This window comes from Salvia hispanica, chromosome 2 (assembly GCF_023119035.1).
Source record: "Salvia hispanica cultivar TCC Black 2014 chromosome 2, UniMelb_Shisp_WGS_1.0, whole genome shotgun sequence".
In the NCBI taxonomy this organism is placed as follows: Eukaryota; Viridiplantae; Streptophyta; class Magnoliopsida; order Lamiales; family Lamiaceae; genus Salvia; species Salvia hispanica.
Genome location: NC_062966.1, coordinates 29639517 through 29656915, shown reverse-complemented (window position 1 = coordinate 29656915; position 17399 = coordinate 29639517). Strand labels below are relative to the sequence as shown.

The following is a 17399-nucleotide window of genomic DNA, read 5'->3' as shown; positions in this document are numbered from 1 at the left end:
GGTGGTCGGCTTTCTTCACCCTCGGTTTCTTTTTATCCACGTCTTCATTGCGTAAACTTGTTCCAGCTTCTTCCGCGGCTAACCTTTGTCGAAGTTTCTGAGCTAATGCTAAGGGAATAACATCGTCAACTGCTTGCTCGAACTCAATCCGATGGTGCTTAGACCCTGTCCAGAACAGGAAAAACAATGGTTAACAACAAATAATCTATGCGTTACAGTAAGTAATGCATAGATCTGAAGATGTAATGTACAAATCTAGTTATACTACTCAATTATTTGCTACAGAAAATGACACCTTTTCCAACCAAAAAAATGAACAATAACCTACAGAACAGAACAATCACCTACCAAAAATGTTGGAATGATGCATAACCTAAGCTAAAGACAAGTGATGCACGACCTCTATTCAACAATGCACAGATCTGAAGATTTAATGTACAAACCTAGTTATACTACTCAATTACTAGCTACAGAAAATGAACACCTTTTCCAACCAATAAAATGAACAATAACCTACAGAACAGAACAATCACCTACAAAAAATGTTGGAATGATGCATAACCTTGATTGGGTTCTGGCTGGCTTTTGTAGGCGCGAGCTCTTTTATTCATTCTATATCTGCGCGACGAGAGTGCCAAAATCGGTTAGTTTTCAACCATATATCAGTGTGGTATCGCCCAAAAAAAATGACCAACAGTGTACATATTGGCCAGAAATCAAGCATTCAGTACATAGAAATGCTCACAATATCGACTTCTCCAACAAAAAAACAACAACTTTTGTGCATTACACCAACTGTAAATTAAATCGATGAAACCCAGATCCAACTGGATTTTCACGAATTTTTATAGCAAGTATGAGCAAAACCTTAACTCTAATAACCACAAATTCATCTTTTCCAACAAAATCGCGCCAAACACTTTTGTGAATTATTACGATTATAAACTATAAATCGCTGTTTAAGAGTGTTTCTGACTTCAATCGATGTTTAGGAGTGTTTTTGCCTACCAAACAAAAAAAACAGAACCAAACCTTTTTTTTGGAAGGCGACGCTTCGCTTTTCAACAGAGAGCGCGTAGTGATTTGACGGCGGGAATCGTCCACCGACGTAGATTCCACGGCGGGAATGGTCCACCAACGGAGATTTCGCGGCAGGCAGCGTTGGTAGAACTTGATTTCAACTTGATTTCGCGGCGGCGGCTAGGGTTTTGTGGAATTGGGGGAGAATTTTTGAGAAGAGAGAGTTGATGGGATGGAGTGAGAGAGAGGGGAGTTGAGAGGTCGATGAAAATGCCGCGTAAATTTCGGACCTGCCGTTTCGAAACTGATTGTGTAGTGTGTTATTTTACTGCTTTACCCTTTTAATGCACGAAAATGCACAAATAATGCAATACGGGATCAGATTGGCCCTTTTAATCTAGTCCATCCATTCCATCAATCTAATGGTTGATATTAAAAAGAGGAAAGACTCTAAGAGTGTAATAGGACCCTAATGCAACCCTATATATATATATATATATATATGCTTCGTCTCCTTTGGATAGATTAATGATATGGGTATGAATACCAATTCTTGTGAGCACCATACCCAAACATTTAGTTCACAATAACTTTTTATACCACTTCATTTTACTCCGTACTTGATAATAAATTGTTGCCTTGTTCACCACATAAATTAAAGCTTGAGTAATTGTTTTGATCCTTATGAAACAAAAGCAAAAATGAACATTTGATTAATTAATTAAGCTTTGATTTTTATGTAATTTGTAATTTTGATAACCCAAGTAAATTTTGGGGGCATTAAATTTTTATTAAAAAGTTATATACTACTTGTCTACTACTCTATACAATTGTGTGTTGTGTGTAGTATTAAGTGACTAGTACAAAATGTGAGTCAATTGAGTTTTATGCATGTTGCTATATGCAAGAAGTAAGCTGAGCCGTGTGTATATGAAGATCGCGCTAGCTAGCGAACTTTGCATTTAGTTAAGCCTCAAGGCGGCACGAGAGTTAAAGTGTGTTCATCAAAAGCTCTTAGATGTTCTTGAGTGGCGTTCGGTTGGCATGACTAATAATCATGAAACTATCCATCTAGGATTAAGTTGTGAGATTATTTTAGTTGGAAGGAGGAGGCTATGACTAATTATCATGAGACTATCCATCTAGGATTAGGTTGTAGGATTATTTTAGTTGGGGGGAAGCTATGACTAATTATCATGAGACTATCCAACTAGAATTAAGTTGAGGGGATCAATCTTATGAACCAAACATGATACATATTTAATCATGAGATTTAGTCTTGTCAACCGAACACTCTTGGTGTACTAATTAGTTTTTGTAATCTTGGTTGTTCATTATTAAGATATCCCTAACTCACTTCTGGACATTGGCTCATTGCTTAACCACGTAAATCTTGGGAGTATATTTCTTGTTCGATCTCATTTCACATTTGTTATTGTTGTCTTCTATTAATTCAATCTGAAATATTGGGAAATTGACGTTTGACCACACAAATTCCAATTACTATCTAACCTAACCTACAAATTATATAGAACATTACTCTAAATTAAAACTTTAAAGTTACTACTACAATATAAGATTTCAAATATATAACCTTCATGCTAATCTGATAATATTATTATTGTCCCTAGTGAAGAATTGAGACATTAATGCGTTCATGGCATGAGATTGTCTAGAAATGATCCCAGCCGTTGATGGGCTCTGTGATAAGATGATCTCATACCCATCGTGATAATCATCCATCCCTTGTGCCATCACTTGCCATACCAAGCTTCCACTCATTGTACCTCCACTTGTTGCATATCTATATATATCTCTATAGATACTCCCTATGTACAAGTCTCTCTCAACCAAACCATCTTTGCTCCTCTTTCCAAATTCAGCAATCACTAATGGCTTCTTTAATATGTTCCTTGCATCTTCCCAATGATTCCACATCCATCTCTCCATGAATTTCTTCTGTTCATCCTCACTTTTCCCAGGCAACCTACACCAAATTGTATGTTAATTAACCCTACTTAATTAACAATTAATGATAGCATAATATTTCATGACGAACCAGACATCAGGATATGCATGGATGGTGGCGAAGTCGATCTCCTTAACAAGATTGTTACTAATGAAATCGGTCCCGATTTCGTACCCAGGATTCACTTGTTTTCTTTGTGGGATGCTATCTCCATAGAAACCTTCCATTCCTATCTCCAACAAGTGATTCTTGTCAATAGATTTCACATAACTTGCCATTTCTTGAACCCATCCCTATTCAACATTAACAAATTAATTAGCTAGGCTTTTGTCGGATAGTGTTTAAAAAAAACGGATCCCGCCTATATACTGGTTCTATCAATTCGACCACGATAAAATCTCTGAATAGTTGAGTCATCTTGAACGGTAAAATCGGAAGGTTTGATCGTGAACCAACTGGTGACTCGAACAATCTCTCGTAACATATTCAGAGGCAGAGCTTTAATTATTCTTATTATAAAACATTGAAATTATCTACATTAGCTATTAATTTTGTGTTTGATATTAAGAAACCGTTTCTCGTAACTTTCACTAGACACATAGTATAGTATTTTTATCTACTTTTTTTTTTCCTATTTCATCATTTAATATTTTTATCTCTTGTGTATTACTCCCTCCGTCTCCTATTAGGGGTCACACTTTGACCGGACACGGGTTTTAAGAAATGTAAAGAAAAGTTGGTTGAAAAAGTTAGTGGAACGTGAGACCCATTTTTTTATATTGGTTTTATAATAAAATGTGAGTTAATTGAGTTAGTGGAATGTGAGACCTACTTACTATTTATGGTAAAAATGAAGTGTGACTCTTAATTGGGGACAGATCGAAATGGAAAAGTGTGACTCTTAATCGGGGACGGAGGGAGTACATGCATAAATTGATTAATTATTATAGATAGTAATTAAATCACAAATTCAAAATTAATAAAATAAATCATGTGACTAACTGATTTATGTATAAAATAATTGACTAATTTAAATATTTCTATTTATTGTATTATTAACTAAATCAATGTGTTTATTATATATAGTATTACTATTTAATCATAATTTTGTTGGATAGTTTAGTGTAATTGGATTAACTTGATTGATCAGTATTGTCGTAATGAGACATCATATAAGTCTGGAGGTGCGGAGTGCACGCTTATTTGAATTCATTATGATGTTAGATGAACGGGGGTCCGGGGGCAGCGCCCCCGGGTAGCGGGGTCCAAGGGGCGGCAGCCCCTGGCTGGATGGCAACAAAGTTGCTGTATAAGAAATTCATCCGAAAATGTAATTTCTGAAAGTCAAAGGACTAATTTGCAATTTCGAAAACCTTTTGAAAATTAGTTATTTTCGGTTATGTTCCCAACAGATGCACTGTTTCATCAGCAGATGCACTGGTTCGTCTTCTTCAAAATCTGATCGATTCTTCTGGTTCAATAAACACTTCGAAAACATTAACATATAGAAGCTCTGATTTTTTTATCCGATCAAATATTTTGGTAGAACCACCGAAATTGAATTGATCTGAAAGTGATATCTTCACGACTTTCAGATTATCCGTTTTGTTCAATATTTGAATTCTCCCTAACAAATTTATCATTCACTAAATTTTATATAATTATATATATTTGCTCTGGCAATTCAGCTCAACCAATAGTGGTTAAACGGGTTGAATTATGAATCAAATAGTTTTGTTGGTTTGCTTAGCCTTAGCGATCTGGTTTTTAAAATATTGAGTTGAGTATCTCATCTGGTGTAGGAGAACTCACGTTGAGTGTTGCTCCAGAGTAGTCAGTTTGGCAACGAGGCTCGTTCATGAGTTCCCATGCCATGATCATTGCCTCGTCTCTGTAAGAAACTCCAGTAAAAACGTTCAATCTCGTCACCACTCTCTGCAAATTAATATGTAGTACTATCAAATACCAATAGTACTCCTACTAATTTAATTAAACAAACCTACATATTACCTTTATATGGTTCCTGTAGTAATCTTTGATGAGTGGATTTGTGTAAAAATCATCATCACCGCTAACGTTTGCTCCTGCCTTTTTTGCCCATTCAACATACTGCGCTTTACCTCCAAAATCATCAAAATTATTCACAAAACTCAAAATGAGACGTACTCCATACTTCCTAGCTTCAAAAATCACAAAATCTAATCCCTACACGCACATAAAAAAGTACTCGTAAGTCTCACACGCCGATAAAAAACATTGGTGCAAACTAGAGTGTGTTTTCTAAATTACATTCGAAAATATATATACTCCACTTTTTAAATGATTGAGAGAATGGATGGAGGTTTTTGCATAAAATTTGAATAAATTTGGAGATTCAAAAATAAAAAAATATTGGTAGAAAATTAAGTCCTTTGACCTCTTCCTTTGTGTCATATCCGCATATGTTAACTATGTGTGAATAGTGAAATATGACATGTAATTGTACCTGAAAGACACGTTCGTCGTAAACCCCGGGCGATATTTGGAGGGCGGGATCGCCTCCATCTCCGAAAGCCCAAGTCCGGCAGACAGTGAGCCCAGCCGCGGAGGCTTCCCGGAAGGCATCGGTGACCTTGTGGCGGTTGTCGGGGTCGGAGGCGACCTTCATCATCCAGTAAGCGTTGAAACCATTGAAGAGAAACGGCGATCCTTGTACAAGAAAACCTAGATTTGAAGGAACCATGCGGCCTTGGCTAAATTGAGCTTCTAACAAGAGAAACATAGCTATAATCCAAGTAGTTGACACCATTTTCGGCTATTTTAATGATATATGCCGGTCGAGTCAATTGCTATAAATAATACTCCTAAGTTGTATAGTAATGAATGGAGGCAGTCCTCATTTTTAAGTTAAGAATTGTGTTGGCCGACCTAGTGGTGACCAATAGTGTGGATGAACGTGGACTTAGTAATTTAGGTCAAAATTGGAACATCTGTACGTATCACGTATGTATTTGGTCTGATTGGAATGTTGATTAATCTTCCAAACAATGGTAACGTGTGTGTAAGAATAAAAGAGAGCAAATTCATGAAGACAATAACAATACATAGGTGTCATATTGGTCGTGGGTTTGGATTATATTTCAAAAAGGACGTGTTATCCTAAATTTGTTATCATATATGTTTACAATAATATATCCTTATCCATGCCTAAATCACAATTTCAGTGTGCCACTTTGCTTAATGATCTGGCCTAGTAGTACAATAGTTTTAATGACACGTGTTAACTTTTAAATAAACCAATTTTAGATTGAGTCCTAACTTTTTGAGATATAGGTAACTTTTTTTAGACACAGGCGCATAATGATACGTGAACGGTGATTACTTAAATTTTCACACTTATACGGAGAAGAATCAAGGCCCATAAGATAGATCATTGGACAACTCATTTAAAAACCACCCCATGATCATCACATTGTACACAACTATTCCATCTCAGAACAATCAAACTTCAATTTATTGTTTGTAGTCCCCATCAATGGGAGTTGCTCGAGTCTAAGAATAAAAATATTATCAACAAGAAATAAAATTTCATTCAATGGGAAAAAGAAAAAAAGAAACTTTATAGAAAAATAGCCTATACCACACTATGCTACAAACTCGGTTTACATTCTATAGAACAAAACCTCAACATTTCAAGGAAAAAGTGAACTCTACAAGCCGGGGCAGATGATGACAAAAGATCTGAACCTTGGAAACCAACTATAGACAGCGGGCATAGTTGTATGTAGATTACAGCAAGTCCAGTAGAGGGGGCTGCTCGGTTCTAGATTTCGTTTGACCAGTTTGCCCTCGACTTCCCCTAACTAGCCCTCTACCAACAGCAGTTGCAGGAGGTGGAGCGAGCCTTAGTGCAGTGTGCTCATTCTTGTTAGAAGCAAATATCGAATCCAAATTTGCTGCCTTCTGATTGGAAGAACCTGAAACACTGTGGTTTTGGTTCAACTGCCCATGAGGGTATTGTGAACTGAGTCCACCATTGCTATATGAATTGTTTCCTTGATTCTGGGTCCGCGTGCTAAATGCCCAAGATTGAGAGTTCAAACCACTGGTAGATGTTGAACTGCTGTTGAACCCATATTTGTTCATGGATGATGGCGTGGAGCCATTGTTCATGGAGCAGGAATCATTTGCGGTGCCAGTAGGCCGTGGTCGTCAGTTAGGAAAAGGATCTATATCATCCAAATTTGTATCTGAGATGCTTTTGTTTCTGTTTAGAATGTCTAAGCCACCAAATTGATCTGCAGCATTTGATGAATTTTTGGGAGGCCATTCAACATCAACTGCAGGGCATGAAGAAGGTGGTTGCTGAATGGAGGGAGCAGATGATTTCAAGGATAAGCTGCTTTGAGCAGACTGATTCGATACTGCAGGCTGAGCTGCTTGTGTTGAAGATGACGACGGTGGGGCAGTTGCAGTTCCCCTATTAGGTATCCAGTCTTCGTACCATGCTGCACTGCGCCTTGTATTAGACGGAGCAGTGGGGACAAGTTAATTCATTTGTCCTGATAGAGTCCTTCAACTGTAGGTGATGGTTTTGGTTCCGGCTGTCCAGATTGTGTTAACGTTACTCCTCGTTTTTCTTCTATTTTCCTACACAGACAATGGGGGAAAATCAAATATAATTAGTTGCATGGATGTCCAGACTGTACAGACGAAGATAATGGAACTTCAATGCGAGCATAGTTGCACAAAAGATGGAAATCCTGCCACAGCTGCGAACTCAACTAGTAAGAGAAATAAAGATGACTGATGTCAGATGAAGAGTGTATTGATTATGCCTTCAAACCAAGTCCAAGAGCGCAAAAAAAACACAGACCTGCTTCAATATTGCATTTGCAACCCCAAGGGTACACATGAGTGTTGGAGCAGAATGGTCAACAACTATATCACTTAAACATAAGAGGGCATTCACTATCACCTGCAATTTTTGAGAAAAAAGTTATGAAATCATATACTGGATGCATTTAATGCTTGGAATACAAACATTTACCAACACCACATACTGCAGCAACAGTTGTTCTGAGGGCCAAACCATGAACACGAGGTAGGATAGTTTTCGTCACAAGCTGCATGATGGAAAAGATTAGAAATAATAATAGCTTCATTGGGAAAACCAGATGTAACAAAACTAAGCAATTACCTGAACATCCAGTTGTTTTGCAAGCGAAACTGTCTTTTTGAGAACTTCCTCTTGCAAGCGAGCATCTGTATCATCATAGAGCTTTTTGCTAGGATAGCTAAGAGATTTGTGAATGTTATGAATATACATAAAATTTTTCTAATTCATTTTCTAGTTTATGGGCTATATCACCACCACAACTACTAGAAGTCTAGAAGTAGATCCTTATGTTCTTTCATAGTAATAAGACAAGAAGAATGATACATTAAAAGAATGGTCGAATAGAAACCAGCTAAAAGCATAAAATATACTCTACTATAATATATCCAGAGCGCATACTCAGCATAGAACACAACATCTAAAGAAATAATATGAGTATTTACCACAAGTTTAAACAAATCGATGACTCACAGCATAATGGAATGCTTGCACGCTGGCAGAATCACTGGAAGACTGATCTGCTAAAATGGCAAAACCAAAAACCACCAAGCTTCTAATAAGGATAGTCTACCACATAGACAAGGCACATCAATTCATCCATAGGTACAAGGTACTCTCCAAGACAGAATGGCATTGATGCCCAAGTGAACGGGCAAATGGCAGGCATTAAAAGATGGATACCGAGGTATAAGTAGCAACAAGGTTCCTGACCGACTTCGTACAGAATAATGCTAATATAATATTCTCAGCTCTCTACCTCCATATAGCTTCAAAGAGTGCCTCTAAAAAGTTCAACGTATACAAATTGATGCTTATTACTTCTCTTCACAATAAATACAAGTATTTTTAAATTACAGTGAAGAATAGAAATCCGTACCTCAGGAGATATAGCCCGGTGGATAATATTATGAAGAGAATCCAATATCTCTGCAATCTGGAGAAGACAGAGCGCCTTCTTGTCCAGCACCCAAACGCATATACCGCCGGCGCGTGGCCGTCTCGTGACTTGGCGGACTACAATTTCCAGGCGAGACCCGGTCCCGCCCAGCCGATCTGATAGTCCTGCACTGTGCTTTGCGTTAAGGTTTTCATATTTATGGACATAATTGGCGGTGGTGGTGCCGGTGCTGAAGAGAATTGTTGAAATTTTGAGATGATCCAGCTCAGATCTCTCCCTCTCTCTTCTCTTCTCTTCTCGCTATGTCTGTTGAGGCCTGAGGGAGGAAGAAGAAGACTTGATTTTTCTATTCTACCTGGCGTCGAACACATCCAATGCCACGTCGGAATTTTGTGGGGTAGTTCGGATTGCTGGTTTTGAGCATTCACAATATGGAGAAATGAGAACCCTCCCAAAATTTGCTCCTAAAAATTTCTCACATCATCATATCTCATCGGCCTCCAATTTAATTCATTTTTATTGTTGATATTTATCAAATATTAAAATAATAAAAATAAAATTAATTAGAATATTACAAAAAAAAAACAGATTAGAAAACACCAAAACATACTCCATCCGTTTCATGTTAATTGAGGCGTTTCTTTTCGATCAGATATTTTAAAAAATTGTATTTAGTGAGTTAAATAAAATAAATATAAAATATAGAAGAGAATAAAGTAACAGAGGAAAGAGAGACTAGAGTAAAAGAAAGTATAAAGTATGTGTGGTTAGATGTTTTGTTATGACTCAAATAACTTAGGACAACCTAAAATGAAATACGACTCAAGTAACTTGAGAGAGAGTACTTCATTAAAAAAAAACCTTCTACACACTTCTACATGTTGCTCAGCCAGTCGTCGACATCATCCCCAACACCCTCGTATCCCGATCGGTTGGCAATCTCATATTGCGCTTCATCTTTTTACGAGAAACGCGTACTCTTTATTGACGAAGGGGTCGGTTTCAGTAGCCCAACATGAGACAATGGTTTGGGGCTCAACAACAGCATGAAAAAAGTAACAAAAAGTGCAAAAGTATCTGAAACGAGCAAGACTCAAAGTTTAGAGATTTTTCATGATATTTTAAAAGTCTAGAGACAGTCCATAGACCATTTACGTAGTTCACTCTATTGTTTAAGGTGAGTTGATCGACTATTTTATGTGTAATTGTGTATTGTTACAATAGCCACGACAATTTTCACTAAGTTCTATTCAACGCTTTAAACCATACAAATAATGATGTTTTTGGTATGATCTATTTATTTTATTTGTGTTGTCAAATCTTTTACATCCTTCGTTCCGAGTTACTTGAGTCATGATTCATTTGAGATTGTTCCATGTTACTTAATTTTTTTTTTTGTGGCTAAAAACAAGTAATCTAATCTCACTTACTTCATTTTCTCTCATACTTAACTCTCTATTATCTCTTTTACTTTATTCTCTCCTATATATTATAGTACTCCCTTTGGCTCACCTAAAATGGAGCATTTCCTATTCAGCATGAGATAATTTTATGCAATTTTACTTATGACCAATTTTTGTGGTGGATCTCATTTTCCACTAACTTATTCGCACTCACATTATTATATTATAAAACTAGTATATAAAAGTAGGATCCACATTCCACTAATTTTTTCAATTAACTTTTCATCACAATTCTTAAAACCCTTGTCCAGTCAAAATATGACAAAATTTAAGGAAGAGATGGAGTATTTTCATATTGAGTCGTCTCTTAAAAATACAAACTTTCTATTTTAAGAAGTGGATCCTACAATCTACTAACTCTATCTCCACTACCTTTTCTCTTCATCTATCTTACTTTACTATTTTTCTCCGTCCTCTCTCTTACTTTACTATTTTTCTCCGTCCTCTCTCTTACTTTACCAATTCTTCGTTTTTAATTTTATCAATTGTATATTAAAAACTCGTGCCGTTTCAAAAGTTTCTATTTATCAAAGACAGAGATAGTCTAAAATAGTAAATATATGAATAGTGATGGAATGAATGAATTGTTGTAAGTTTTGTGCCTTAGGTAATATAAATGGTATAAAGCTCATGAATAATGTTGTCCAAGGTCTTGAGCAAAAGCACCATGCTCTTAGATTTTAATGAATACAAAATCATAGGGAACCAATACCAAATTGTTTAAATCCCATTTTATTAATCCCCTTTTTCTCTTTACATAAAGTTATAAATAAAATATTAAGAGACTTCTTAGTATGGTATAATGGAAGGAATGACTATTTCTATATAGAATAGAACATTGGTTCTTAAAATTAAAAAAAAAAAAAAAATAAAGAAATAGAATTGAAATAGGAACATCATTTCATTCCGCTAGACCAAGTGGCTCCTAATTGACTTATAATATTGATAGAAATTACAATAGGAATCATAGGACAACATAAATTTATAAATGATACTGTCTAAATAATACTCCTTCCATTTCCAATTAAGAGTCACACTTTGACCGAACACGAGTTTTAGGAAAATGTAAAGAAAAGTTAGTTGAAAAAGTTAGTGGAATATATAACCCATTTTTATATATTGGTTTTATAATAAAATGTGAGTGAATTGAGTTAGTGAATTGTGAGACCTTCTTACTATTTATGATAAAAATAAAGTGTGATTCTTAATTGAGGAGGACCGAAATGGAAAAATGTAACTCTTAATCGGGGGTGGAGTATTCAATGAATGAAAACATATTTAATCACATGCCTATCTACGTGGTACTACTATTTGTGCTGTCGTTTTCTTATATTTTAATATGACATGTTTTTGCTAGCCGTAGGGGAATCCTACCGGCAACACTAAGTGGCCATTAGACACCACAGAGGGATGCTCAAGAAATAACGACATAATTTGAAAAGCAGAGTAAATTGAAATCATTATAAACATGAGACAGTTAGGAATGCAACTGCCTTCCTAAATATGCAGTAATTCACAGTACTCAAACTAACAATCTTCAACAATTTTAGTCCATTGAAAATATACACATCTTTTGGTAATAATTAGACCTCAATACTGTTTTGAGTGCTAACCTAATATCATTTTGGAATGTATAGTAGTATTAAATGTTTTTTTTATGATAAATGGACTTTCTATTTTATTAATTCATTTTACTCATATTATATTATGACATAGTTTTTTAATTTGATTTTTTCTATCGATATTCTTTTATAAATTAAAAATATATGCCAGATAAAACTTGACTGTAAATCATAACAAAGGAAGTATTAAATGAAAATTTTATTTTTATTAAGTAAAAAATGATTTTTTCTTCAAAATAAGGGGGAGGAGAGGAGAGAGAAACAATATTAGAATAAATTAAGGTGAGTTTCCTTTTTCACCTCATTACATTTATCAGTAACAATCAGCCGCCAGACACACACACACACACACTCAGTTAGCTCTGCAAATCAATCACCAACAATGGCGTTCGCATCTTCCCTCACTCCATCATATTCCTTACCAAATCTCTCTTCCTTGCCCAAGAATTCCATCACAACACTCAACAAGATCTACCCTTCCTCTCTCCTACATCGACCCCCCATTTTCAGGTATAAGATTCTCAACCAATGGGGCTCTTTCTTTTTGGATTTTAGCGTCTAAAGATTGAAGATTTTTTTTAGATAGTTGAGTACTAAAGATTCAGTTCTTGAGTTTCATCATATGTTGATTTTGCAGTGATATGTGTATGCCAATGCATGCAGCTATGTTTGGCTTTTTTTTTGAGAGCCCACAATTTAATTTTTAGCTTTAATAAATTCTTGATTCAATTCTATGTGGGCTTGCTGTAAATGGCGTCACATCTGCATTTTGGAGCTATAACCTTGACAGGGTGATGAATGTATGTATTGATAAATTTATGGTTTTCAGTTTTAGGTTCTGTATTTTTTCATCACACAAAATTGCAGTCACTTTTCTTACTTAAGCTAAGATTTCATACTTTGGCAATATTTTCAACTTCAAAGCTGGAAACTTGCATTCTTTATGATCTTGAAATTTATTTCTTGAGTTTCCAGGTTGGAGTTTTGTGGTGATTGATTTTCTGGATTTTGTTTAGTTTTAATATATCTAAACTAACTTCTGAAGACTGATTTGGGTCTCTTCGTCACAGAGTGTGCTGCAATTCTCAGTTGCAAGGAAGGGACTCGTCGAATTTTAACCTGTTTGCTTCAGTCACTAGTGCAGGTTCACCTAGAATTTTTCGTGTACTAGAACTCATGAGCATGTATCTTGTACTAATAAGGTGTCTAAATCCCTAGATGTTCTACTGGACGAAGCTGTCGAGCAAGTTAAATCGCCAGAGTAATTATTATTATAACGATGTGAAATTGCAAAAGATAGCAATTAGCCTGATTTAGAGATCAAAATTGCACAAGCTGGTCAACATCCAGTCAAAAACATTTTCTAATAAAATACTCCTATGCAATGTAAAAAAAATATCATACTCCCCGTCCTTGAAAAGTATGCGCATGGTTTTGTATAATTGGTAAAGTAAGAGAGAGATATAAAAGGTAAGGTAAGTAGTGTTAGTGGAGAGTGGGCTCCACATTATAAATAGTGTTGAATTGTATAAGTTTAAATAAAATGACGCGTAGGGTAATGTGTTGTTTAACTATTCCAAAATTAGAAATTTCAAACTTTTCGGGCTGACTAATAAAGAAATAGTTCATACTTTTAGGAACGAAGGAGTATTATATACTATTACAAATGATTTAATTGCAATAGACAATGGAGTCCAAAAAGATGTAACAACCAACCTTTTCTACAGTTTTCACATTTTTACGCCATCTTCTTCCCTTATTGCCACTCCTTTCTTCTTGGTGAAGTCCATCACCTGCTTTCTTCAGTTCTCTAGCCCTTTTTGCTAGTTCAGTTGCTTCCTAAGTGAAACAAAATACATGCTCCACCTTAAAATTTTGTGTACAAGCTCAATTTTACAAAAAATAAACTTCTACCATCAGGTGTATTTAGAAAAAAGATAATGAAACAAGAAGCATAAATACCTTGATATACTGGGAGGTGTGATAACAGATTTTGGTCGGTGGATAAATGCAGTTATAAGTCCCAGTGGGAGACAAGCTATACCGACGCCACCAAAAATCTATATATTGGAGCACGCAGAAAACATGATCATAATAATAGTTGAAAAATTGCATGCAAAATGGAATTGTAGCGAAGGGTGCAAGGAGGATCATACAGTAAAAAATAGATCCAGCGACTGTAGTAAGAGCAACAATATATTCAGGGAAGGTAGTGCGCGTGGTCCATGTTGTCATAGATGCAGCATTGGAAGAATATGCTGAGCACTAAAAATGAAAATGATAGTTGTTGTAAAAACTTATAAAGCAAATCCAACAAGAAATTGTACTAATAAGTTATAAACTTAACCTACTTGTATAGCACCAGTACCGACACATTGTTGACCACTGCTGAAGTCCCATGATGATGGGAATGCCTGTGTGGATGCGGAAAGGTGTCTAACAGTAAAATCCACCTTACCCAAAAACCCTAATCACAAAATAAATGAAAAGTTTTAAACAATGAGACGCAAGGACAACTCGAGCAAAAGTTTAGCCCCTACTTGCTAGATTTCCATATTCTTTTTATCCTTTATCCTTCATGAAAGGAATCAAAATACCACACAACACATCTAATTCAGATGCCAACACTATGCATAAGAATCATATGATGCAAATAATCAAGATGGTTAAACCGTTTTGTAACATGAGCAGTCACTTGGAAAACAATAAGATAAGAATAATGGGGCAAGCAAAAAGGTACTATTGATAAATTACCAATTATAATCACAAAAATAGATTTAGGTTTAGAAATAAAAACGAAGAAAAAATAGTCAAACTCAAAGTAGTATACTTGCCCTTATAAATAAGGTATGATTATTTTTCCAAAAAAGATAAAAAAAAAAAGCTTGCCATATAGAATTCCCAGAAGAAGTACACAAATAACAGCTGTCGAAATCACCCACAACAATGAGCTTTTCATCCTCTTCCACACCGTCCTGGAAGCCCAGCAACAATATCCATTCACGAATGTCCAAAGAAAAAGTAAAGAAACATGAATAAAAATACTGATTACTTGTCCAGGTCGCCTTCGTAATAAAACATCGCAAATGGAATGACGAAGAAAACAAGAATAGCATCCAGAATATAAAGAGCGAGCCACAATTCTTTCATTGGTAGTGTGAGATTGCAAGCACCGTTGTAAATGGCGTGGCGGCAGGCCTGTCGGTTGGCGACGTCGGCAGGGAGCATAAGAATGGAGATGGAGGCGATGGAGAGGCCCAAAACGACGATAAATTTGGGGATATAAGCCTGATTTGCATCATCTGGGTGCTGGTAATTGACGAGGAGGTAGAGATTGACGATAAGCACAAGAACGCAGACGACAATGGCCACGATCACTAATGCTAAATTGAAATCCCCCATTTCTGGGCAAATGAGGAAAGCCTCTTCCCTTCCAAATCAATGTAGTTGAATTCTAGGAATTTCGAATTAGGATTTTGGGGGAATTAGATCCAGCGTTTCATAGAGATTAGTTTTTTTTTTCCTAATTTGGTTAATGAATTGTAAAAGTGAGAGGGAGGTGAGGATTTAACGGTACCATTTTTCCATTTCCAATTCAACTGCCGGTTCAAACAGTACTTATTTATATTCCAATCATTTTAGTTATACTTTCAAATTTTTTAATCATAAATAATAATGTGGTTTACAATATTTTGCGGGAAATATGTTAATCCCCTCACCCTTAATGGATAAGCATAATTTACTGCCAGTTAGTGGGAAAGTGTACTGATTAAAAGACTAATATACCACATGTGCATCATCTTAATTTACTTTATAATAATCCAATATCTACACTACACAAAACAAAAATAATTATATATATAAACAACAATTAGAAATTAACAAATTTAATAAAAATTGGCAAATAATTGAACACATGATAGTAGGTAAAATCTGAAATTATTCTACTAAAATTGTATATTTAGAATAGATATTTTAAAATTTCAATAATAATTAAATATTACTCTATAATAAAAATTCACATAAAAATTATTTTATTAATGATAATTAACCATTGGTGACAAAGTGAAAATACAGATTAATTTATTAGTTTTGAATACATTTACTTTACACAAATTTATTAGTAAGAAATTAAGATATTTGTGATTTATTTCAATTTGTAAATTACAATTATATTTGGAAAATACACCATACACTTATTTGATTTGACTTCATCAAAGTTTCATCTTTCGAAAACTTTTAATGGTATTTTAGTTCTTATATCCATATTATATAAAAAAATTATGCTAACTTAAAAAATTAGAATATATTAAAAATATTACAATCAGATTGAAATATAAATTAAAATACATTACTATTACATAAATCATAGTACCACAACTTTATTTGTTTAAATATCAAAAAAATTTATGAATTATTTGATTTTATAGTTCAATTGACTAACAAACAATAATTAATGAACATTATTAAATAAAATTTTAGGCAAATAAAGTATTAAATAAATTAAATCTATTAAGACGTAGTAAGTAAAAAAACAATAAATAATTTAAATATCGGCAAACACTAAAGAATTAATTAAATTAGTTCAAATGAATTAAAAATAACTTCGTAAACAAATAAATAATTAAATTAATGCTTCACGTATTAATAACAAATCTATATACACAACCATACACATTCATAATGCTCTAAGTAATGCCGCATCTTCATCTCGTAGAGTTTAGTATACTGAAAAAGTATCTTTCGAATGCTTGTATATGTAATAACTCTTCTATCCATTTTACCATTTAATGAAAAAGATTATTTTGTTACAATTTGTTTTGCTTATGTGTTGCTATGTATGATGAGATGTTGAAATGTGTTTTCCATTTAAAGACATAGCTTAAGCAAAATGAGTCTAAGTCTCTCGCATAGTAGGAGTTGATAGGTTCAAAGTAGGTAACATGTAGTTCTTGCAGAAGGAAAACTGTTTCACAACTTGTCTATTGTGCCTATCTAGGTTGTGAAACAGTTTTCCTTCTGCAAGAACCGACAAATTACCTACGTGAACGCCGCTCACAACTTGTCTATTGTGCGAAGACTTAGACTCATTTTGCTTAAACTATATATTTAAAGGGAAAACATATTTCAACATCTCATAAATACATAAGTAACCCATAAGCAAAACACATTGTAACAAAATATTCTTTTCTCTTTAAATGGTAAAAATGGATAGAAGAGTTATTACATATACAAGCATACGAAAGATGCTTTTCCAATATACTAAAATCTAACATATGTATGATTTGAGTGGTATACACTTTGAGAGAAAGAGAGAAAGAACACTTCC

The 17399-nt window shown here is 34.7% G+C and overlaps 1 protein-coding gene and 2 pseudogenes across 1 annotated transcript; all 3 read right to left on the bottom strand.

Annotated features, from left to right (window-relative positions):
• Positions 1 to 2616: 2616 nt before the first annotated feature.
• Positions 2617 to 5764, bottom strand: LOC125206761 (mannan endo-1,4-beta-mannosidase 5-like). Its single transcript, XM_048105987.1, has 5 exons — positions 5475 to 5764; positions 5000 to 5194; positions 4802 to 4924; positions 3080 to 3282; positions 2617 to 3007 (listed from the first exon to the last, which is right to left on the bottom strand). The coding sequence occupies exons 1-5, from the start codon at positions 5748 to 5750 to the stop codon at positions 2617 to 2619; spliced, it is 1188 nt and encodes a 395-aa protein (XP_047961944.1). The 5' UTR covers positions 5751 to 5764.
• Positions 5765 to 6564: 800 nt separating this feature from the next.
• On the bottom strand, positions 6565 to 9454 carry LOC125205187 (annotated as a pseudogene).
• Positions 9455 to 13741: 4287 nt separating this feature from the next.
• LOC125206760 lies at positions 13742 to 15559 on the bottom strand (annotated as a pseudogene).
• Positions 15560 to 17399: the final 1840 nt, after the last annotated feature.

Coding starts and splice junctions, on each gene's coding strand:
- LOC125206761 (XM_048105987.1), bottom strand. CDS start 5,750: ATGTTTCTCTTGTTAGAAGCTCAATTTAGCCAAGGCCGCATGGTTCCT. Junction 3,283..4,801: donor ACTCTGGAGCAACACTCAAC/GTGAGTTCTCCT, acceptor AATGTTGAATAG/GGATGGGTTCAAGAAATGGC. Junction 3,008..3,079: donor CATGCATATCCTGATGTCTG/GTTCGTCATGAA, acceptor AATTTGGTGTAG/GTTGCCTGGGAAAAGTGAGG.